Here is a 17,841-nt window from a genome sequence, read left to right on the forward strand (position 1 = left end):
GCAGTTTCTACTAGAATCATAGTGATTTGTATTTAGGCAAGGCTACATTTGTAACTTTGACACTTCCATATGTATAGGGGCACTGTCCTGTATACATGTACCCATGTATACGTACAATACAGTCCCCCACAACACTCTCTATCCCAGAACATATGGGGAAAGGGATTGGCATTCATGTTTGTGCGAACCCTGACCCCAGGGTGACTCCTAGTCACTACAAGGGGAAACCTAACATTCGGGACATATTAGAAATACTACCAGGCACACACTTGTACCGTATTGCCCAAAGAGGTACCGAATTACCGAAGATCAGCATTGTACAGTTCCGCAGAAGAACTTCCAGAGATGCAGCTTGATAAATCGATGATGGAAATCGTGGTGTTTCAGTGACGCTGGGTTACTGTTAGTCCAGGGGTACAGTACAATCAATCCCTAGTGAAGAAATAAACCAGGGGACCAATATTTTATGGTAATCTACCATGGATACCACTGAGCACCACAATTCTCCCGTACTAAGTCTAGAATACCTGAGGTCATTGTGGGGCTAGTCACGTTTTCCGCCCTATAAGTATAAACATACTGTACAGGTACAATCATACGTACCATAGTATATACCTAGCCGTAGTAGTAATAGTAGGAGAAACTGCTAACGAGTAGATTCTCCGTCGCATTCAATCAGAATCTGCCAACAAGCCAATCTGCATGGCTCCTTAAATTAGCATCTCATGAGATCATTGTCACCCACTCCCCAGCCAATCCTTCGTGTTCACGAGTGCGCCGCGAGGCGCTTGTCGTCATAGGCAGCCATATTGATGATCACAAGCTTCCACCAAGCGAACCACCCAATTATTCAGTCATGGAGATGTGGCCCGCTTGTAATGTCGGTCACCTTCTTCTTCCTTGAATACCCAGGAATTTTTCACAATCTCCTTCCTTCCATACAACAAACGACCATATATAAAAAAGGTAATTACCTGAGGCATCAACCCGGAAATTGAGCCACTGACGCCGGCGTTCACCTCAAGTTCGGCCAAAACAGCATCTTTACCAACTCGTCCCCCGCTGCGAGCTGAAAACTGGGGCAAGGAATATCTTGAGAGAGTATCAGCGGCAGAGTTTTCGTTGCCGAAAAACGGCAAGAGATCTTCGACAACAAGGTTTACCACATGCTCTTGAATCACAGGCCTTGCTAAATATTTTTTTTCCAACTTTCCTGTTTTTCTCAGTTTCGTTAGATAACCAATCTTGACAGAACGGCTGTAGCAAACGTCGTCAGGCATTGTGTTTCCCTTCTCATTTTGATTGCGTTGCGGACTACGAGAAAGGACCAAAGAGGCTCGCTACCTGCTGCCCGCGATGGCTCTGGATTTCCCCTGGGTTTATCCTGTTCGGATTGTTCAAGTGATCTTTGCGATCATCATTCTTGGCTTGACCGCATACAGTCAGTCACCTTCTTATCGCTGACATGGCAAGCTGGAAGGACGCTGACTCCAAGAAAAGTTGTCAGCGTGTACAATAATGACACCGTCAACTTCATGCTTTTCAATAGCATCTGGACGGCTTTCTTCGCAACTCCGTACCTCGCCCTTGCGCCTGTGCACTTCCCCCAAATCGCACATCGCTTCGTTATACCAGCCGTAGAAGCGATCACCTTGATTTTCTGGTTTGCAGGCTTTATTGCCTTGGGTGTTCTGCTTCCTGCTCCTAGGTTCTGTCACTGGAGCGCCTGCAACTGCGCCCAGGCAGCCACGGTATTTGGAGCATTCGAGTGGTATGTCCTCCCTGGTTGAGAGTGACTTGCCATATTATAAAGTTGCCGTAGTATTAGCTGCTGATATAAGGCATACAGGGCTTTGTTTACGGCCACGACAGTAGTGGCTGTTCTCGGTGCTTTGCGTACCAGGTCAAGCACTAGTACGAAGCCTGCCCCTCAAACTACTGCTCACGTTGGCGTCTAAGCGGAATAGTAGCGGTAGTGCCCTGAGCTGCCTCTCAGTGATTAGGACCAGTTTCTGGATGATATTATGTTATGAAGCTCGACATTAGGTGCTGCATTATATGTGTTACGATATCTGCGCTGACTCCAGTTGATTCGATTTCAATGATAATGTCCTCAATGAAAGGAGTGCCGAAAAATGAAGAAAGCCAACGGGAGCCCGATAACTTATACGAGCATGAAGAAGAGGCTCCAGTCACTTTGCGATAGTCTATCCTATTATGTCTTGCAACTTGACCAGTTTAGTCCTTATGACTCGCTTTTGAGTCCTGAGTTCACGCTGATTTTGAGTGGATACCCCCTTTGTTTACCATTGTATATAATTGGATGTGAAGTTCTCTTAAGACTTACTAATGCCTATATATGTGTCTATGTGTGGACAATGTATTTATCTTCATTCCACAAATTTATAGCTGGAGTTGGTTATGTCGGGATCAGGGAAAGGAGATAGAACACTCACGAGAGCTACCCAACAATGTAGTACGACAATTTGCTGGACTTGAGTACTAGTCGTAGGCTCATATGGAGGAGATCGTGTTTGCATGTAAAGTGCGGGGTCAAAAGTATGTGACCTCCACTGTACGTATAAAGGATGGAGACCACTGAAGAACATGCATAGATACAGGATATCGGATCAATGCCTGAATAGGGGGGATTTGCTTAGTACCGGGGTCTACTTAAGGTAGGTATCCGCTTCGAGGATGAAGCTATTTAGTACGGAGCACTTAGGGTTCTTTTTCCTCGGGAATTCAGTGCCCGACCGCAGCTGAAGGGATGGGAACATTTAAAAGGCCTGGCCACCCACGGTGCCCAGCCACGGAATTTTGTACCCGACGAAGATAAAAAGGATACTAGTAGATATACTTACAGCTACAGGACCTACTCCTTTACTACTAAAAAATTAAGCATTTGTTAGCATGAGCATGAGTAAAGAAAACACGGCGAATTGGTGCCGATTTCTACTTTCCCGCCACCGCACGACCCAGAATTTCAATCACTATCGTCACGGACTTACGAGAGAAAAATTTTTCCTCCGCCCAAAATTTCCTATCAACGGCCCACTTCAAGATGTAGCGGGCCAGGAAGAATTTATATTTCGCCGCCGCCGCCAACGTTTCGTGCGGAGGCTCCATCCGCGGATGGAAAAGTTTTCAGCGGTTGAGTGGCACACAGCAGTTCGATTAAAAATAGGTATCGAGTTCTTCCAATGGATTGAAAATCTTTCTCCTTCCCTGCAAGTGTTCTTTTCTTCTTTTTGATTAGAAGTTACCATTATTATTACCATTATTATTAGCCATTAGGGTTATCTATCTGCCTCTCCTTAGCCTATCTCACCAGCGTTGCATCCGTTGCACTGAGGTCTCCATTCTCTCCCCTCAGTTTTAATCATTCTTTTTACATAACGTTTTCTGGTCGTGCACACATAATCGCTTGTTTCCCATCGCTGTCATTCGCCGTTCCCGTTATCTCCAGCAACCTCCCAAAGGAGTAGTTCTATGCTTGACGCCTACGACAACCACTGTACCCCGTTCCTTTGGGTTGAGCACTAGTTTGCCCCACAGAGAATACATAGTAAAAAGGCTCTGCCCGCTGAGGTGCAGTGGTGACTCAAAAGATTTCCCGGTGGAGCCAGTCCTTCCAACCTTTTCCTTACCTAGAACCTTTCGACTTTCTGCACCTCACGACGACTTGCTCTTCGACCTCGCCTCACCCTCAGCTATTGGACTGTCAAGGTCCAAACATGGCCTTTGAGGACGGGTTCAACGTCACGCCAAAATCCGAGGGAAAAGAAGCAATGGCCAACGATGAGGCCTTTCAGGTCAATGCTACCACTCCATCGTCCGATCTGAAGGACGTGGACTGCGAGAAGCATGGCGCTACTCGCGAATCGAACCCAGTACCGGATTTAAAGCGCCAGCTCAAAAGCCGACATCTACAAATGATTGCCATTGGTACGGATATCTTTTCATTCTTTCCTTTCCCTCCCCCTCGCCTCATATGCCTGCCGCCATCCATTGAAACTTATTCGCCCACGGAAGACCAAAAAAAAAAAATATTGCTGACCAGAATTAGGTGGTACAATTGGTACAGGTCTTTTCATCAGTAGTGGCACCGCCATCGGTACAGCAGGGCCGGTAGGCGCTCTGATTGCATATCTTTTTGTCGGCACCATCGTGTACTCTGTCATGCAGGCCCTGGGTGAAATAGCAAGCTATCTGCCAATTCAAGGAGCGTTTACGTCCTACGCAGCTCGATTGATCGACCCCAGTCTTGGTTTCGCTATGGGTTGGATCTATTGGTTTTCCTGGGCTAGTACCTTTGCACTAGAGTTAACTGCGACCGGATTGATCATACAGTTTTGGGACAAGGATATCAACATCGCCATTTTCATCGCAGTGTTCTGGGTGGTTATCACTCTTTTCAACTTCCTACCTGTCAGCTTTTACGGTGAGCTGGAGTTCTGGTTCGCTAGTATCAAGGTGATCACAGTTGTTGGATTTATGATCTTTGCAATTTGTATTGATGCGGGGGCCGGTGATAAGGGATACCTGGGTTTTACCTATTGGACTAATCCAGGTCCATTTGCAGCCTATGCCGATGTTTCTCCCGATTCAACAGCCAAGTTCGTGGGCTTTTGGGCTGTGCTTATTCAGGCGGGTTTCTCATACCAGGGAACAGAATTGGTTGGTATTGCAGCAGGTGAAACTGAAAACCCCCGCAAGACTATTCCTTCTGCGATCCGCAAGACTTTTTACCGCATTCTATTCTTCTTCGTATTGACTATCTTCTTCATCGGCCTGCTGGTGCCTTACACCAATGAAGACCTCGTTAAGGACGGAAACGATGCAAACTCTTCACCGTTTGTCATTGCGGCCAGACTTGCGGGCGTCAAGGTCCTGCCTCATATCATCAATGCCGTCCTGTTAACTGTTGTGCTTTCCGCCGCCAACTCCAATGTCTACAGTGGTAGCCGTATCTTAATCGGCCTGGCTCAAGAAGGGCTTGCCCCGCGCTGGTTCAAGAAAACGTCCAAAAGGGGTGTGCCCTATTACGGTGTCATTTTCACTGCGGCGTTTGGCTTGCTCGGTTTTATGAATGTGTCTAATGCTGGTAGTACGGTGTTCAACTGGCTTCTCAACATTGCAGGGGTGGCAGGCTTCATCACTTGGTGTTCTTTGAATGCGTGCCATCTTGCATTCATGCGAGCTCTGAAGGCTCGCAATATGTCCCGTGACCTTCTTCCCTTTAAAGCAATGTGGCAGCCCTGGTATTCCTGGTATGGGCTTTTCTTCAACATGTTGATCATTTTGACTCAAGGGTTCACTGCTTGGATCCCAAGATTCAGTGTAACGGATTTCTTTATCGCCTATATCAGCTTGATCCTCTTTGTGGTACTCTATGTGGGACATAAGATCTTCTATCGGACTTCGTTTGTTCCCCCACTCGAGGCCGATATCGACACCGGTCGGGTTTCTCTTGAAAACGAGTCATGGGAGACCACCACTACGAAATGGTATCAAAGGGTATTTCGTTCGTTTCGAGGCTAAATCAGACGTTTACATTACCCACGAGAGTATCGCCGGCACTTTCAGGCCACCCGTGGCCTTTCTTTTATAATTTTTATAATTTTTTGTTTTCTTTTGCACATACATAACGAGTATATACATATTATATACATCTCTGAGTAGACTGCTCGCTGTTGACTCAAGGGAACCGGACTTGCATGGTGGGACAATAGATGAGGGAGTCATTTATACAAGGGTTCTTCAGGGTGGTTCGTTTCCCTCCGTTTTGTACAGTATTTGATTTTTCCCTAATTGTTTGCATGGCATGGAGTTTGGGTTGAATGGCTGTGATATATAACTATTCGTATCCTCTGATCTCGAATTGAAGAACGAACTGATTTACAACATTTCACACAAAGATACTTTCATTGGTTACCTCGCGATAGATGGGTAAACGAGCACCCTATTACTTCGTACCTAGGTAAGAGGCCATCAAGAGAATGTAAAGTTCATGTGGCCCGGGGGAACTTCACATGAAACTCACCACATGCGAAGGCCGATCAAGTCACGTACATCCATACAGACATATCCACGTCAGGTCACATCTTTTTCTTTTTCCTTTTTTTTTTTTTTTTTTTTCCGCCCTGCTTTTATAGTTTATTCGAAAGGTGAGCTTCTTATGGGATGATTAAATTAAAGAAAAATGAAAATTAAAACTAATAATAAGAAACCCATCAACTTCGGTAGGGACACGAAGTGGTATTACTCGGTTAAATCACAAGCATGTGAGAGAGAAGGTAAGGCATCACGATTACGGGGTGGATGATCTTTATGCAACTTAATTTGTATGTATGTAGGTACTACATACTTATACTCCGTGCCTACGTCGATACCTAGTCCAAAACCACAATCTGTCAATCTGACAATGCATATGTTAATGTAAGTAATTTATGGGGTCGATCCGCTTTCGGAGAGGGTTATTCATCGCCTGTATCATGGGGCCCCGGAAGACACTCCATTAAGAGAGAGACAGAGAAAAAGGGATTATTAAGATAGAAAGAAAAGGTTTTTTTGAATGTATACCACAGTACTCCGTAGATACTCCCGATACAACGGAGAAGCCCGAGAAATAATAAGGTGGACTCCAATTAGGAAGTATAGACTATACCGCTCTGGTCAGTCTTCTCCGGATCCAATGGCCTCGGCACTTTCAGCAGAACGGTCAAACACAGAATAGTATAGTAGCCCGCAGCGCCGATGATTAATCGCTCTGGATTCCCAAATGGGTTGAGGAACACCCACACCGCCCACCTTATCGGCCTTATTACACAGTACCTACTAATCCTTCCCTCCCCGGACTCAATGGGGACTGGGTAAATGCCGAGGTTCGTTTCACGTCGCGTGGAGGCAAAGACACATCGTGGGTATGGCTCAGCCACTCAGCGCTCATTGCTTGGGGACTTCCCCCCCTCTCCGACTGCCTGCCAGGTTCATACTTCTCCTTAACACACTTCCTTTCCTCCCTTCTACTACTCTTTATCTCTTTCTTTAAACGCCTCTTAGCCGGGTTGTACCTTCTCTTAACTGTTTTATTTGGGCTTTCTCGCTGACATTCACCTTGGTTCGAAAGGGCACTGGCTTGCAAATTCCACTTACGGAAACCAGAAACTCCTTTCTCGCAGCTAATCAGTATCTGCCAGCGCTTCCTGGGCTTGAATATTGGTATGATTAGATTTCACCCTCGACGTTGAGATAACATACATAACTTTAAATTCATGTAGTAGATTGTATACACAGCTGACTTTTCCAGGTTACTTGTCAATATAGGTCGCAACTGTTGCAATGTTCTTTAGCCAACAGCCCGTCCACCTCGCTCGTGCGGACGAGTTGAGGCAAGAGCCTCCGAAGGGCTCACCGTATTCGGTGGCTCTTCCTGGAACTGAGGAGCCAGGACGGAGTAGGATCTACCGTGCCTATTCTGCGCAAAAGGAACTTGTGAGGACATTGGATCCACAGGTAAGTGTAGGTTTCAGCACTTTGTGCTGCTTAGTATTGACATATATTTCTGTTAGGTTCTCACTGCGCACGACCTCTTCGAATCGACTGCAAACCGAGTACCGAAAAATCATTGCCTGGGATGGCGCCCGTACAATCCGTCAACCAAGACCTTCGGCCCTTACCAGTGGCTAGATTACCAGGCAGTTCAAAAGCGGCGGGCTGACTTCGGTGCCGGATTAGTAGAATTGCACCACAAACACAATTGCCATCGTTCTGGCCAATACGGTATCGGCCTGTGGTGTCAAAATCGCCCCGAGTGGCAGATCACAGGCATGCGATTGCTTTCTACTCCCTACTCTTAGGTGGCGCTAACTTGGCGTGACAGATCTGGCATGTATGTCTCAAGGTCTGTATTCCGTATCAATTTATGATGTTCTTGCCTCAGACGCAACCGAATATATCATAAACCACGCAGAGCTGCACTGCGTCGTTACCTCATTGCCGCATATCCCAACTTTGCTCAAGCTGAAGCCCCTCCTACCCAATCTGAAAATTATCATCAGCTTGGATCCTCTTGACGGTGGCGAACAAGTTGGACACTCAAAGCGAGCCCTTTTGGAGTCTGTGGCTGCCGGACAGGACGTCTCGATTTATACGATAGATCAGGTTGAGGAACTGGGTGCCGCTTCGAATCGCCCTTACAACGCTCCCCGGCCTTCTGATATCGTCACCATTAACTATACCTCCGGTACTACGGGCCCTCCGAAGGGTGTTGTGCTGACGCATGAGAACGCCGTTGCAGCCACTGCGGGGGCCCTTGTTACTACCCAGCAGGCTGCTGGTGATACATTAGCATCATATCTTCCGCTAGCTCACATCTATGCACGTTTGTCAGAACATGCAGCTTTCTGGGCGGGTGCCCGGATTGGCTACTTCCATGGAAATATCATCGAGTTAGTCGATGACCTTAAGCTGTTGAAGCCCACCGGGTTTATGTCGGTTCCCCGTCTTTACAGTCGGTTTGGGAACGCTATTCGTGCCTCAACTGTGGACCAACCGGGATTCAAGGGCGCGTTGTCGAGACATGTTGTTTCGACCAAGACAGCCAATCTGAAGAACCCCGATCCCTCTAAAGCTACTGTTAAGCATGCTTTATATGACCGGATATGGTCTAAGAAGGTCGCCGCTGCCCTAGGCTTGGAACGTACGAGAATGATGGTCTCCGGCTCTGCGCCCCTTGATCCTTCTCTCCATAACTTTCTCAGAGTTGCTACCGGTGCTGATCTCGTTCAGGGCTACGGTTTGACTGAAACGTACGCCATGGCGTGCGCCCAGTCTTCCAAAGATTTGACCGCTGGCAACTGTGGACGCCTGGCACCCTGCACGGAAGCATGCCTGGCGTCTCTTCCTGACATGGATTACTCTGTCGAGGACAAACCCTACCCCCGTGGTGAATTGCTTCTGCGCGGCACAAACGTTTTCAAGGAGTACTTCAAGAATCCCGAAGAGACTAGCAAGGCCATCACTGAAGATGGTTGGTTCCGGACAGGCGATGTCTGTACGATAGATGAAATGGGCCGCATCATTATCATTGACCGTCGGAAAAACGTCCTGAAGCTGGCCCAGGGAGAGTACATCTCACCAGAACGGTTAGAGGGCGTTTATCTTTCCGAGCTGGGGTACTTTGCACAGGGCTATATCCATGGTGATAGCGTTCAGACATTCCTCGTTGGTATTTTCGGGGTCCAGCCTGATGCATTCGCTGCATTCGCTAGCAAAGTGCTTGGCCGGTCCATCAGTGAGACCGATGTTGAAGGCATTAGGTCTGTATTGAATGACGATAAAATTCGGAAGGCAGTGCTGAAGGACCTCGAGAGAGTTGCGAAGAAGCACAAGCTGGCAGGCTACGAGAGGGTCAAAAACTGCTCTCTGATGCTTGATCCGTTCACGGTTGAGAACAACCTGCTGACACCAACGTGAGTGCTCTTGACCATCATAAAACATTTATGCTGCACTGTACTAATTGTTCCGGGTGTAGACTAAAGCTGAAGCGCCCCCCCGTGGTGAAGCAGTATCGTCAGCTTTTGGATGAGCTCTATGCCCAAGCTACGGCGGAAGAGTCAGCTCCCAAAGCCAAGTTATAGACCTGTACTTTCATTGTATTTTGTTTCTCTAGATATTATATCATCAGCATTATATGTATTGGAGCAGTTGACACGGGCAACTAACTCTGAGCGTTGTACATACAACCCGATTGAACTGTTCTTCCTGTGAAATATACAACTTGTGACATAGTGATGACTAGACTTGGGATTGCCAAAAAATGTCTCTCCGTGGGTAGAAGAGTAAGAAACCATGTGATCTCGGACCATGGCGGACTAGTTTAGTCGGGAGCTTGGCAACACTCGTCTTTGCCATCTTCCTAGATGCATACGGACGAATTGCACCGAGCAGTCAAATTTTTAAATCAACAGTCGCAATCATTTTTCTGAGAACCATGCTTCACTTCCACTCCTCTACCTCTGCCCTTCTTTTCCTCCTCTCCGCCGTCGTGGCGACGTCCGCCTTGACGATCGTTATTCCTCCTTCAAATCTTCTTCCCAACCCCAATGCTCTCCCCTCCGATACGCACGCAACTCTATCGTCCATCCCACCGTCAACGCGATCCAAGAATGGCCATGTCTCTCCTCATTCATTGACCGCCCCGCTGACGCGCTCCGCAACCTTCATCTTCCAGGACCTGGACTCCACGGGGAAGCCCGAGTCTTACCTACTTGATGTCCGATCCGCAGAATACGTGTTCACGCCCTACCGGGTTGATGTCGCTGCAGACGGCACGGTGCTGGGCGTTTGGGAGACGTTTCGTGGGAACCCATGGGAGAACCGTGGCGCGGAGAGATATGTCCTCGATGCTGCTTCTGTGGATGCCGCCAAGTTGTCCGAAGTGGCAGTAGAAGCTAAGGTTCTAGCTAGGAGAGGCTTCTACGAGGAGAGACCTAAATGTGAGTATTTTTGGGAAGGAGATGCTTGTTGTATGAAGTACGCTTGTCATTTTCAAGACGCTTATGGATCTGTCTTTTTAGTCTCCCCTCTTGCTTTGTTCAAGAACCCTATGATTTTGCTCGCCCTAGTAGCTTTAGGCTTTACTTTCGGAATGCCGAAGTTGATGGAGAATAGTAAGTTTCATATCATAACTACTCCCCTGTGTGACACAATCATAGATGTGTTTATAGCGCATGCTTGCCCTTGCTCATGTCTCTCTAGTGGATCCCGAAATGCGTGCCGAGTTCGAAAAGCACTCTCGGGCGTCTCCTATCTCCGGTGCAACTCGGAGTGCTATGACCGGTGGCAGTGCGCCGGGCAACTTTGATTTCGCAGGATGGATGGCTGGCGCCCATCCAAGGCCAGCTGGCCCAGAGCCTGCTGCCCTCCAGGGGGTAGCGACTGGTAGAGAAGGTGGAAACGTACGAAGACGAGGATAAGCGAAAGTTCTCGTTTGAGCAATAAATAGAAATCCGGATCAATCTCTGGCATTAATCATATCCTACTTGGAGCCAATCAAAACATAATAAACAAGTCTAGAAGCAATTGTGAATCCCTGCCATAAGTCCCAGAAGGCATAATAAACGACGCATGCAGCCATCATCGCGACCAATCAGCTAGTCGTTCACCATAATAGTACATCCCGCTGCATGGCCTCGTCAACAGAGGGAGGAATAATACAGGATGCCCGAGCGGGGGGCGGGGAAAGAGGTAGAAACAAAGAACCCGCTGACAGATAGTCCAACAGGGGCTATCATGCAGAAACATGGTAACATTTAAAAATCGCCAAAGTCGCCACCGTCAAAGTCATCATAACCGCCTGAGCCGTAATCATCATAGTCATGATGATCATCCAAAGCTTCTGCCAACAAAGCACCCCCGATCAAACCACCACCTACACCTAAAGCTGCAGCGCCCGCAGTTCCCATACCGCCACCATGCCGTCGCGCTGGTTGTGCCGCTGCGGGATAATAACCAGGATGGGCAGGATAGGAAGGATAACCATACCCTGTGGGTTGTTGAGGATAGCCACCGTATCCGCCTGGGGGGTACCCGTACGACTGTGACGGCTGCGAAGATGGCCTTCCATAATTGCCACCACTGCCACTTGATGCTTTCCCCATCAACTTGCTCAGAAAACCTTTGCTCCTCTTCTGCTCTGGACCGGCTGTATGTTGCGGGGGGGTTGAAGATGACTGGTATCCAACTGACTGCGGTCGCGAGGCTTCTGTATAGTAATCTGCAGCGGCCCCAGGCTGTGCTTGCTGTCTCGGGCTTCTACGGCCACGAGCGCGGGCATCTTCCTCCGCCTGTAACTGGGCAGCTAGCCGGGCATCGCTGTCCAAAGAACTGCTTCTGGCGCCTACCTGGTTATAAGGATTATTCGAGCCCAAGCTTTTCTTCTCATTTGCACCATGCACTATGGACGGATTTGCAGGCCCGGACTCTTCATATGAGGGAGGTGCTTCGCTGGGCGGTGCATGCAGCTCCTCTTGTGCTGGTCCTTGAGGGGATTCCCATTGGGACTTGCCAGTTAATAGATTTACAAAGAACCTTTTAATGGGGTTAGTGTCAACAGGTAATTTAACCGCAGGGCCGGGCGACGGAAGCACTTACCATTGCTTATACCGATCATCGAACTGAGCCTTCCACCCCTCCGGGACAGCCGGAGGCGGGGGTCCTGGAGGCGGGGCGAACGACATTAATATATAATAGTTTGGGGGACCAGTAGGGAAATCTGCTTGCGTTTGCCTCAATTCTCTGGGAGGTGGGCTGCTTGATATCTAGCGAGCAGCTCTCAACTTCAGATCGAGGTTGTCGTGTAGATGCCTTTTTACTTTGATTCACTCATTATGTAGATAACTTATACTGTACGTAATGCCCCAGTGGCGGTGCTCGGCCACGTGATTATATTGGTGGCCGCGTTCATAAACTAATTGCTCTTTGAATTAATCCGGCACAAGCTTTGTGTCTTGAGTACTTGGTTCTGCTCGTGGTGTTGCCACTCGCGCCTAATCCCTCGCATTGTAGCGGGGCTGCTTTATATATAGATGTGTGGGTAAGTAGGTTGCTTATAGAAATAGTCAACTCCGTATGGAGATCATTAGCATCAGGAAAAGGAGCCATCTTGAGGTATTATTATTAATCAAGATATTATAATAAATCACATCCAAGATATCCATTAAACAATGTTCATGCAAGGTCATCATTAAAATTATACACTAATAATTATTGCGCAGCGGAGCGAAGCGTACTAGCAAGCAATATAGGAGGCTGCGCAAATGGATCTTGGTTCTGATTGGTCCGCGGTTATGAGTTAAATTGGGCGAGAATTAGCTTTGTTATGTGATGTTACTTACCGCTTTCTTGCGCTGCAATACCTTAAGTAGATTTCTAGAGCTTATAAACACATTGCACTGCCTACACAGCCTATTTAAGTTAGAAACTTGATTTAGATAGGTAATCTAGGTAAGCAATCTAAGTAGATAATTAGTTTAGGAAATCTAGATAGTCTAGGTCCTATAGGACAATCGATGTAGATAAACTTAGTAATTTAGATAGTGTAATAAAATCAAAGCCCTTAAAAGCACTGGATAGAAAACATTCGCTAATATAGATAAAAAACACATAGGTTTATGTAAGACACCTGAGTAGTAGGTTGAAGCCCTTGAGTGTGCGCTACTTGACAGGTTCTAGGGCTTGTGAGACATTCTCGCGAGTAATGCTAGTCTTTAGGCAATCCTTGCTGTCACCTAACCCCTAGATTAGGTGTCTTACATTCTTGACTGAGCTGCTTTCGAATGGCGTCATGTTTTGGTCACTGGATGACGGCATTCAGTCCAACTCACCTGAATCTAATCTAACTACGGTATTTTATCATCTCATAACAGCATAGCCCTGGTTTTCACCGCGAGATGTGCGAGTGCAGAATTATGTGATAGTGCTCAATTAATCCTCGTTTGAGAAATTTACCACATTGGCTGCAAATTCTATATACAAGTTATTGATATCTACACATCCCAACTGTGCCTTATTGCAAGACCAGTAGCAAACTCTATCACCCAACTCTTACAAAACTACACATCAGCATCATGGAAGTTTGGGTCTATTTGGTCACTAGACGGCCACCAGTGATCATCCTCCAATATTCCTTCAAATCCCTCAAGTGGGTGCCCAACTCCAGAGTAGCTCTCTGCACCTTGAGTAGTGGGAAAGGCCAAGCTATCCTTTGGCGGCTTCGCATACTCCGTATCACTATCACCCGTAAGATCTATGATCTCGATGTTTGCATTTTCAATGATGGCATGTTTTGGTTCTGCAGCTAGTCGCTTGGGCTTGACCGGCGCTGCCCAGAAACCATCATCACTGCACAAGTCGTCAAGAGCGCCCCTACTTTTCGTATAATGGCCAGGTTCCAGTCTCTTCCTTTTATTCACGTGCTGTCCGTTGCGAATCTGAGCAAGCTGTCTCTGGCATTCAACTTCTCTCCGCAGTTGATCATTTAAACCAGGTCGAAGAGCAGGAGGAACACCGTCAAGCTGCCTTAACTGCCATTCCTCCTTCAACTTTGTCTGTCCGAGTTGATGCCTAGGGGTATTATCTGGACGGGCCCATGCCGCGTAAGGCCCATTGTAACGAGGGCCTTGGCCTACACCATAAATTGGATGGCGCGAAAGATGACCATCTAAGATGGCCTTACGAGCAGCCATGATGCCTGACCCAGAGTCGGGATCATTCTCAAAGAATGGGTCTTCAGAAGCGCGTTTGAATTTAAAAGGCAGGGTCTCATCGGCAAAGGTGTTGGGGGATAATAGATGAAGACCCCCGGCAGCATCGCCGATCAACAGATTAGATCTATCCGGCGAGAAAGCCCCGGACATGATCTCCTCTCCAAAAGAAGCAACATCCTGAACAAGAGCATCATCAGGAGACCTCAATACATTCCAGGTTTTCAAGATACCATCTGATGCCCCAGTATAGAATTGGGTTACCGAGTTCCCCCACAATGCCAATCTTACCCCAACATCTGCTTGTTCTCTAGGAAGGGTTTCATCTATCTGATTGAGCGGCTCGCCATGATGAAGCTTGTGCAGTATAGTGTCCGGGTTACGCGTGTCCCACACATAGGTGATCCCATCAGTACAGCTGGCAGTCACATAGTTCGAATTGCCTGGGCAGAAAGTCACATCATTTATGTCCAAAGCAGGGCACTCAAGTTCCATGGTACGCATTTTGGAGATGAGTGGCGAGTATAGACGGACCACAGACCTAGTGCTTTTAGAACTCAAGAGAGTCGTACCACCTCCTTTTGCGGAGCTTGCCGTAGCAAATAACGGAAGACAAGGGTGCCACTTCACATCAAAGATATTTTGTGAATTTGGGCTTAACTGTATTGGAGTGGATGATGCTTCGGCTATATGCCAAGCTGCAAGAAGACCATTATGGGTCACACCATCGCCCTTTTCAGACATTCCAGCAATTAGTATCTCTCTCGTAATTGGGATGGTACCCCAAGCAAGAGACGTTGGTATGAGGTCAATTTCTCTTTTAGAACGCTGCCGAGGCAAGTCCAGGACATTGTACGTTGATTCATCTAGTTGCCAGAAACCGACAGACTGGGTGCCTGTCGCTAGCACATTCTTTGCAAGGTTAGACCGAGCCATAACTTGGACTTTAGAGTCGTGGTCAAGTGTCTTGTAGCACGATGCTCTGTGATTAGGGAATCTCCAAAGTTTGACGGTCTTGTCATAACTAGCAGTATAGAGGGTATCATCGAACCATTCGCACGCTGTTACACTCATAAACAAACGATGATCATTCATAGTTCCCCTTGAAAACCCCGGCGGACGAGGGCTCCAATGGTCTGGCAATTCCTCCAGACTATCAGTGATCAAATCTCCGAGAATCAGATTGTTCCCTCGGTTGTATTCCATGTTATGTTCGTCGCATTGAGCTGTAGCACCTGCTGCAAACTTAGTTCCATCAGGAGACCATGCTAGAACTATAACATCATTCGAGGCACCTTTCCAAGTCCTCGAAAGCCCGAGGTTGCTCAAAACACGAGAACTGATCTGCCGGCTCACAGCGCAACCTAGCTCACGGTCCTGCAAGAGCTTGTTTAGATTGCCAGATGCTTGAGAATTTTTGCGTGTTGCTAAGCTGCCATCCTCCAATTTAACAGCCTTGATGACAGATGGGACAGTTGGGAGGTGGCCTTTCTTGGCGTCGACAATGAATGCTTCTATATCTGCGCACTGGCGCCGACCTAATGCAGATGCAAATGATAAATAGCCCGACAGTCTACGTAGTTCCTCGACTTTATGGCCGCGTTGATTGCCTGGGGTGGAAGAGCCTTCAGTCCTTTGTTTCTCTTGTGACCCCAGGAGTCGCATTGCGATTCTCCTAGCACGTCGTAGCTCCTTTGTGCATGGAGTTGATGCCAACATTTCTAAGAGCAAAGCATTGCCGTCGCTCACGTCTTCAGTTGAGAGTAACCTAGACAATTTCAAAATAGACGAAATCTTCTTGAAGAATTTAGGGTGTATATTGTAGGTGGATGCGACTTGTATAAGTTGATCGGTAAGAGCAATGTCTGGAGCAGAACGCCATTGGCATTCACTAAATGACAGCAAATTTAGCACTGCGGTCATTTCCTTTAGATCAAAATCAAAATGAAGGATGCTGTCTGACGCCAAGTCCTCTTCCCTTAGTCCCTTAGCATAGTCGGCTGGATTACGTTCTGGGCGATAACGTGCATGTGCGACACCCTTGAAGTCGTCTAGTGTTTTGAAGGGTGACTTGAGTATTTGTACCCTAGATGAGTGGTATATAACAGAGTATTGCATGTGATCGATGAGCTGGCTATCTCGGTAGCAAGGAGGCGTTGAGAGATCACACGAACGGGAACAGTCGTGACGTTGTTGTGGCTGGTCTGAATTGGCCAATGAATCATCATCTTCATTACCGGAATGTTCCTCTTCAGACTCAAAACTAGACAGATTGAGTTTCTTGTAGTAGTTTATAGGGCCGGTTCTTGATCGTGCGGAACGCCTAGTTCTTGGTGCCTTATCATTGTTTTTGACAGGGGATTTCCTGGCGCTTAAAAAGTTTGGTGAGTACGTTGTCTGCCGGTCAAGATTGGAATTATTTGTGTATTTCTCTCTTGCTGGAGGTAACACGGAGTCTGTTTCGCTATCGTTCCCTGGACTTTTGGAAAAGCTCCCTAACCCAGGGGTTGTCCGTGAGCTTCTCAGGCGAGGGTGACGCACCGAGTGCCGTCGTCGTGCTGACGGGACTGTATAATTTTCTGGCGCGGACTCAAGTGCAGAGTCATCTGAGATAACGTATACTACTTGAGGGTCATCAACCGACCCAGAACTGTGTTCAATTCTTGAGTTGGAAACCTTCTGCGAAGTGGCCCTGTTTCCACTCTGGGAACCTTGGGTTTCATGAGACGAGTGCCTCATAAACTGTGAAAGTAAATTTTGAGCTTCCTCTATTATTGATGGGTCGTCAGATCCGATCTGAACAGAAGTTGGACGAAGACTGGCCTGAGACCTGAAATCTCGACTTCTCACATGTTCGGGTGCCTGAGACGTCATCTGGGTGGTGTTCTTGAGTCGAAGGCGCTAAATCGCCAAGAATAGGTATTTAAGATGCGTAGGAACTACCTACCTATATCTCAACATTAGCGTATCTAGACCACAGTATTATCGATGAAGCACTTACGTATACTTCAACAGGAAGTGTATGTAGAAGCGCCGTATGGATTAAAATCTCCGTAGATAGCCTGGAGCTTCATCAGCGAAAGCCACAGTGAAAACCGACTGAATAATAATCGCACCCAAAGAAGGCAAGCAGCGAACCTCTAGAGTAGTCCAGACCGTGTATAGAATGTAATGTTAGATGAACATTTGATCTTGCACATCTAAAATAATGACAGATAAATGTCCATGTCATTACCTAAGGCGGTCATGCAATTCAAACCTTCAGTGAGCTGAACAAAACAAAGGTAAAGTTAAGGATATGTAGTGACAAGAAGATGGAGAATGAAGATGAGAAGTTGCGCGTGGCCAATGATTACTAGTAGATTAGGATTCTGAAACTTAAGAAGTCGACACATGTAACGGACATCAAGACGTAACAGAGCGGCTTATTCCAAAGAAAGCAAGGCTGGAATACTTCCCTCAAGGCTGGGTAAATTTTGAAGATATCCTCCATCAGTCAGTCATGGTCCCAAGGCTTGGCAACAACGCGTGAACGCGCAGGTTCATGAAATGCTCTTTACCCGAAAGCAGA

General features: G+C 47.3%; 6 protein-coding genes across 6 annotated transcripts; 4 read left to right on the top strand and 2 right to left on the bottom strand.

Moving 5' to 3' along the window:
* Window positions 1-650: 650 nt before the first annotated feature.
* On the top strand, window positions 651-2,494 carry BDV27DRAFT_123905 (MARVEL domain-containing protein). The gene is made up of 4 exons (XM_032065965.1): window positions 651-966; window positions 1,026-1,441; window positions 1,501-1,771; window positions 1,850-2,494. The coding sequence occupies exons 2-4, from the start codon at window positions 1,357-1,359 to the stop codon at window positions 1,956-1,958; spliced, it is 465 nt and encodes a 154-aa protein (XP_031930513.1). The 5' UTR covers window positions 651-966; window positions 1,026-1,356; the 3' UTR covers window positions 1,959-2,494.
* Window positions 2,495-3,496: 1,002 nt separating this feature from the next.
* BDV27DRAFT_73242 (putative arginine transporter) lies at window positions 3,497-5,677 on the top strand. Its single transcript, XM_032077440.1, has 2 exons — window positions 3,497-3,948; window positions 4,070-5,677. The coding sequence occupies exons 1-2, from the start codon at window positions 3,738-3,740 to the stop codon at window positions 5,542-5,544; spliced, it is 1,686 nt and encodes a 561-aa protein (XP_031930514.1). The 5' UTR covers window positions 3,497-3,737; the 3' UTR covers window positions 5,545-5,677.
* A 1,214-nt stretch (window positions 5,678-6,891) lies between these two features.
* Window positions 6,892-9,864, top strand: BDV27DRAFT_123912 (putative AMP-binding enzyme). Its single transcript, XM_032065966.1, has 5 exons — window positions 6,892-7,224; window positions 7,313-7,518; window positions 7,575-7,830; window positions 7,886-9,476; window positions 9,539-9,864. The coding sequence occupies exons 2-5, from the start codon at window positions 7,345-7,347 to the stop codon at window positions 9,642-9,644; spliced, it is 2,127 nt and encodes a 708-aa protein (XP_031930515.1). The 5' UTR covers window positions 6,892-7,224; window positions 7,313-7,344; the 3' UTR covers window positions 9,645-9,864.
* Window positions 9,865-9,935: 71 nt separating this feature from the next.
* BDV27DRAFT_73289 (uncharacterized protein) lies at window positions 9,936-11,145 on the top strand. The gene is made up of 3 exons (XM_032077441.1): window positions 9,936-10,502; window positions 10,584-10,676; window positions 10,765-11,145. Exons 1-3 carry the CDS (start codon window positions 9,998-10,000, stop codon window positions 10,980-10,982), a joined length of 816 nt encoding a protein of 271 aa, XP_031930516.1. The 5' UTR covers window positions 9,936-9,997; the 3' UTR covers window positions 10,983-11,145.
* Window positions 11,090-12,444, bottom strand: BDV27DRAFT_73292 (WW domain-containing protein). The gene is made up of 2 exons (XM_032077442.1): window positions 12,160-12,444; window positions 11,090-12,096 (listed from the first exon to the last, which is right to left on the bottom strand). The coding sequence occupies exons 1-2, from the start codon at window positions 12,243-12,245 to the stop codon at window positions 11,319-11,321; spliced, it is 864 nt and encodes a 287-aa protein (XP_031930517.1). The 5' UTR covers window positions 12,246-12,444; the 3' UTR covers window positions 11,090-11,318.
* A 1,008-nt stretch (window positions 12,445-13,452) lies between these two features.
* On the bottom strand, window positions 13,453-17,796 carry BDV27DRAFT_123916 (WD repeat protein). The gene is made up of 3 exons (XM_032065967.1): window positions 17,387-17,796; window positions 17,272-17,332; window positions 13,453-17,217 (listed from the first exon to the last, which is right to left on the bottom strand). The coding sequence occupies exon 3, from the start codon at window positions 17,142-17,144 to the stop codon at window positions 13,620-13,622; it is 3,525 nt and encodes a 1,174-aa protein (XP_031930518.1). The 5' UTR covers window positions 17,145-17,217; window positions 17,272-17,332; window positions 17,387-17,796; the 3' UTR covers window positions 13,453-13,619.
* Between the last annotated feature and the right edge of the window lie 45 nt (window positions 17,797-17,841).

Source organism: Aspergillus caelatus (assembly GCF_009193585.1).
Source record: "Aspergillus caelatus strain CBS 763.97 unplaced genomic scaffold BDV27scaffold_36, whole genome shotgun sequence".
Lineage (NCBI taxonomy): Eukaryota > Fungi > Ascomycota > Eurotiomycetes > Eurotiales > Aspergillaceae > Aspergillus > Aspergillus caelatus.